This window comes from Pecten maximus, chromosome 1 (genome assembly GCF_902652985.1).
Source record: "Pecten maximus chromosome 1, xPecMax1.1, whole genome shotgun sequence".
In the NCBI taxonomy this organism is placed as follows: domain Eukaryota; kingdom Metazoa; phylum Mollusca; class Bivalvia; order Pectinida; family Pectinidae; genus Pecten; species Pecten maximus.
Window position 1 is genome coordinate 56,378,691 of NC_047015.1, and position 6,000 is coordinate 56,384,690.

General features: G+C 32.9%; 1 protein-coding gene across 1 annotated transcript in view; it reads left to right on the top strand.

The window, feature by feature from the left end:
• Nucleotides 1-4,789, top strand: part of LOC117338830 (annexin A7-like) — a 24,784-nt gene extending 19,995 nt beyond the window's left edge. Inside the window, exons 14-16 of the mRNA XM_033900190.1 lie at nucleotides 244-319; nucleotides 514-626; nucleotides 2,458-4,789. Coding sequence (XP_033756081.1) covers nucleotides 244-319; nucleotides 514-626; nucleotides 2,458-2,580 — 312 coding nt within the window. The 3' untranslated portion in view covers nucleotides 2,581-4,789. The remainder of the gene's footprint in view (nucleotides 1-243; nucleotides 320-513; nucleotides 627-2,457) is intronic.
• The last annotated feature ends 1,211 nt before the right edge of the window (nucleotides 4,790-6,000 follow it).

A 6,000-nucleotide genomic window follows, 5' to 3' on the forward strand; every position in this document is an offset into this window, starting at 1 on the left:
TGTATATGGACCGTCATTTGGAAAATCGTGCCAAGCCCCTGTGACTGATAGTATTGATAATCATGACAATAAAATATTTCAGGTTGGTACGATAATGAATGTTTATCTTAAATTAAATACACTCAAAATGAATTGATTTACAGTATATTTAAAGAAACGTAACTTTTAATCTTCAATATCTAAAAATTTCCTATATCCCATATGGTCGGATGGACAATTTTTAATCCAAATTTATCCCTCCAGATTTCCGGAAAAGATATCCTAAAGTCTGTGAAGAGTGAGTTCTCAGGAGATGTGGAGGATGGCTTCAAAGCTTTAGGTATGTGTTAAATTGTAAGCCAAGATAGACGCTTAAAACGCAAATTTAATTAATATGTTTTTAAATTGTATTGAATGAAAAACATTAATTTATTTATGTACATGTATCCCCCTGAAACAATGATTGAAAGGGAGGATTTGTGTTTATAGATTTCCGAAAAAAAAAAATCACTCTTTTTTCTTATGTCTTTACAGTAATGACAGCTATGAATCGACCAAAGTACTTCGCTGACTTGCTATATAAGTCCATGGCTGGACTCGGCACGAAGGACTCAACCCTGATTCGGATCGTCGTGTCCAGATCCGAGGTAAATAAATAATAAAAAAAAACAAAACATAATGCAACTTTTTAAGAATTGTGTCATGTACAGTGGACGCCGATAGTCCGGAAAACTCACAGTCCGGACGGAAATGCACGGGAATGGATTTCCGTAACGTTATTTGTACTCACCAGTCCGGAAATTGGGATTCCGATTCCGGAAGCCCATTTTGGGAACGGAACGTACTTTTCATTAGTAAATTTCCCTCAATAATCCGGACGATTTTTTCACCACGAGGAGAAAAAAATGTCGGGGCAAGTCACCCGTGTCGACAGTTGTACAGACTATCGCTTGACACTGTGCGTAGTCATAGCGACCGCTGCCAGGTCATAGCCCCGGGTGTTTACCTGTGTTACCATGTGTAGCTTTTGTTTTTATAACGATACATTGCTTTTTCTCTACGACCTAATTGTTAGAGTATTAAAGGATTTTATAGTATAGTCTTGCTTTTATCAACTTGACGTACGATATCTATGATAGTTATTTTACAGACGGCAACTTTTATAGGAACACATATTGCTATTTCGTAGTTAGATCTAGCAAGAATTTATGCACAAACATACAGTACGTGATACGATAATTAATCAATCTCAAATACATGTAATAAATTTATGATCGGTAATTAACATCATTAACACTTGTATTGGGTAAACACGGATATCGGCTTGTAACACCGTTACGTGAAACGACGACTCATTGAAAGATGCATGTTATTAATTACATACACGTTTACGTATTAAGCAGTGATCACAAGAACTGGGTTGATTAAAAACAAATTAGTCAATAGTCGTCTGATACTTAATTAAGCGTCACATTGTTAAGTGAATACGGGTTTAATAATTATCGGACATCTTGGGTAGTTCTCGCTGGTGTCGCGTACTTTTAAATAGATAGCTTTGGGTTTCTGGTACGTAAAAATCATTAAAAAAAAACATGGACTGACGCTAAGTTGTAAAATCCGTGTCTTTTATTTAAGGTAATTAACGTTTGTAATTTCTACTTGTTTGTGAACCTCCGGGACGTGACACATGTGTGTTGTTTGTAGGTCACATATATATATGCCCGCTATAAATAAAACAACTTTCACTTTACATGTTCTTTTAAAAACATAGTTTATTTTTTACTTTCTACAAAACAAAACAAGAATCATATCAGAAACATAAGTATATTTATTGTTAAAATGTCTGACAATTAGACGTGTTTATGAAACGTCCCGGATTGTATATAATCAAAGGAGATAACTCTTACACGACAATTTTTTGACCTGGTAGACGAAATTCGGCAGTCCGGAAAACTCGTAATCCGGACGGTTTGGACTGGGAACGAAGGTGTTCGGATTATCGAGGGTCCACTGTACATGTTTGATTTCTTGAAAGCAGATGTCCCGACACTTTATCACTAGCCATCCACCTCTGGGTTGCGAGTTCGAAACCCACATTCGGCAGTTGCCTGGTACTGACCGTAGGCTGGTGGTTTTTCTCCGGGTACTTCGGGTTTCCTCCACCTCCAAAACCTGGCATGTCCTTTAAATGACCCTGGCTGTTAATAGGACGTTAAGCAAAATAAACCAAACCAATCTTGAAAGCAGATTAACAGAAGAAAAATCAAAAGAAGGATAATTGTTTTCATCTCTACCAAATGAATTAAGAATTTAAATTTAAAAAAAACCTATATATTGACTTTAAAATAACAGTGGTATTTGGGCCAGCTTTTTCATGCAGATTTAAAAATTCGAAAGACATAATAAAACATTTATAATTAAGTACACCGTAATTAACTCCTTTGTAATGAATCTTGCTATGTTTTTTTTTCTCCCCAGATTGATCTGCAGGATATTAAGGAGGAGTATCTTGTCCATCATCAGAAATCTCTCCGCTCTGCCGTTGCCGGAGACACGCGTGGCGACTATGAAAAGTTGCTTCTCGGACTTATCGGCAACTAACCGTCTATATGATCGTAGTATTAAATCAGATTTCTCTGATTGCGACAATTTCTCTAATTATTTCGTTGTGATTAAAGTTAATATTATAAATGTAAAAACAAATTGCATTTATGTATTGATATTACGTTATAACAAAATGTTATTAATGGTTAAAGGGTAGATATTCAATGTTGTAAAAAAGAACGAAAAAAAATTAAGTTGTTTATAATATTGAAAAATGAATGTAGAAAACCTCATTCGACATATCTTTAGATGTAGAGAAAAGTTAGAAATTCGTTTTTCTTGTTGTGCTTGATAAAATGTTGATTCTTCTTATTCCAGGAAGAATATTGTGTATTATAGTGACCAATAAAACAGTATATATTTTATCTGGATTTTTTCCAGGTTCCATACGCAAATCCAGATTTTTTTTTTTTGTAATATGACCTTTGTAATCCAACACCTGTTTATATTGCAAACCTATTTAAAATGACCCACGTATTGTTTGTACATGAGGTCTAAACTTTGTTCCAAAAAAATTTCTTATTTCTAATCTATAAACTAGTATATATTCATGTGAGAATATCTGTCTGCATTATGCTGCTTTGGTTATTCATGGAGCAATTTTTTCTCTCTTTTGTGCTATGAATACGAAGTTGGCAAAAATGAAGTTTTACAATACTAAATTAACCTGTATAATATGGAACCTGTCTGACAAGTTCTGTTATAGACAGGTTTCATAAATTAAACAAGTATTTATTAACTTAATGAAATTTGTTTAAACTGGAATTTTTGTTATTAAAATTGAAAGTGGTGTGAAAAAGAACTCTCAGAAGTTTATGCAATTTAAAGTTTGATTAATTCAATTTTTTTGCAAAATATTTGATATTTGAGGATGTGAAGAACTGTTTTTATCTTTTAGAAATTTATTCTAACAAAACTAAAATTATTTTGAGGTTGTAGTGTCCATTTTAACAAATGTCTAGCACACCTGCATGGTTAGGTTGTATTAAGATTTCAATTATTTTTTTTCGTAACAATAATTTTCAAAATTTCATTTTAAAATTTTTATGTGAATATTCATCAAAATCTTTTAAAAATAAGGCACCAAGGGACCTTTTAAATGACTCCCAAGAATGCTAAACATATGGTTGTATTTTCATATTTGATTGTGTTTATATATACCAAAGGGAAGCAGCTAATTTTGCATCTGCAATGTATATCATCCATATCCAATCCCATAAAAATTGAACTGATACTAGAGGTAAGTTTCATGTCCAATGGCGGTCATGACCTTGAATGTACATACACAATTTATATCCGTGTACTAGGAAAGATAAAACATGTACATATAATATATGTAATTTTAAAACAAAAGAGTTAAATAATGTAAAAACAATTAGCAACAAACATTGCACAAATAAACGCAACTCTACAAAATGTGTGCCGTTTGAAAATAAACTAAATTAAATTTGAATAAGTGAATAAAATTTAAAAAAAAATGATAATTGAAAAATATACACAACATATTTTAGTGGTAATTTTAATTTAGCCCTTTTTGCACTGTAGGCACTATGTGAAATCATACTTGTGCTTATTGCAAATTCTTTGGATCCTTTCTATGACAACAATGTTGGGTTACCAAATTTATCTTTTTGCTAGTCTGTTTAAATTAGTTATATGATAAAATTTGAGTACACTAAAATAGTATATTTACTGTAGTTATTTTAGTTATTTGATTCAAATGCCTATAGTAACATCTTTTAAAAAGTGCCTTTGTTTCAATGTAGACTTTTTTGAGACAGATGGTTGTTAATCTATTTATAGAAAATGTTTACTTTCACTTTCAAAATGATCACAATATGCGGTAATGCTATCAACAAATTTTAACATATCGTACAATCTGAATATTATTATCAATTATGAGTCCTGCCTTACGTGAGACAGTGATTCTTTTAATAAGTTTTGTGTAGATCTACATGTAACTGTTAAATATATTTTAACACATTTTGATTAATGACGTCCAAATTTTTCCTGCCATTTCCTATGATGCATTTATTGATTTCTGTGCTATACACAGGCAATATTCCTTCACGTGAATTTCACGTAAAAAGGGCAAAAAAGTGAAATTCACGTGAAATTCACGTGAAGAAATATTGCCTGTGTACGTATTGAATATTTTGCTTTATTGATTTTCTTGTCAATAAATTTTGACTTTCACACACTGAAATGGCGTTTTATGTGTAATCATTTTGTCCGGCATATGGCAGCACAAAATGATCTCGATCGATCGACGCATGTGGGTTAATGTTGCGTCCCGTTTTGTTGCTCATTAGTGTATTCATGTAAAAAATACATTGTTGTACATTGTTGCAACTTGTACATTCCAATGACGTCACATTGTTTACAGATCCCGCGTTGTGTCTGCACTGCCTGACACGAAGGCTTCATTCTGTGTTTTTTAGTGTTTTTGTTAGTTTTCTTACAATTCAATTGATCAGGTATGAGTAAACAACCCCAATCAATATGAGGTGTGAATGTAATTTTAAGTTTAAACGGCATGTTGCGAAAAATACTTCAACTTTCACTTTGACAGTGCATTCGTGATCGGAGCTTCGATCGGCTGTCATGGCAACGACGAGGACGGTGGTTTTATCACAGTTTCGAATTTACAAACTTGCATGTACAGCCGAAAACGTCTAACTATACCTTATGTCTTTGGAAATCATCTGTAAATAATTATTTGAATTAATTACGATCCATTGCATTCGTTTATTAACGTTTGTTCTTTTCTATATGCCGATTTCGATACTTAAAACACTGAAGAGTTCCAATATTGGAGAATGAACATTAACACTTGCTCTATAAATCGTTCTTGAGCACCCGACTACCCTAAATCAATAATTATGAAACAGGTAAGAGCGTGAAGGTAATTGTATGAGAACAACGAAAAGTGCTGTACATTCTTACGAAAATAACAAACATCGTCAAAATTACTTAAAAAGTAGTCAATTAATCGGCACTTCGTCAATTAAGACCAGTTTATAACGCCGTTATGTAACCATACTTGAATAAATAGAAGAATGTACAGCACTTTTTCTCGGTTTCTTAGCACGATGAATAAGTGCATCATATTTGTTTGTATGACAAAATACGTTGGTCGGGTGCTCTGGCCATATTTACCGACCAAGTGTTAATGTAGTCCTTCGTGCCGGTCACGTGACCACGCGAGAACAGGAGGACCGACGAAAACATCCCGATAAAGACATTGGACACCTAACATTAAAATCCGATCAAGAAAACAAACATAACTTACCGGGAAATCATTAAATATTGAATTTATATAAAAACATGACGATTTTTGTTCTTTTTATTTATAAATGCAACATTAACCCACACGTAATATTGACAGTTTCTATACGGTAACTCAAAGTTTTCTTA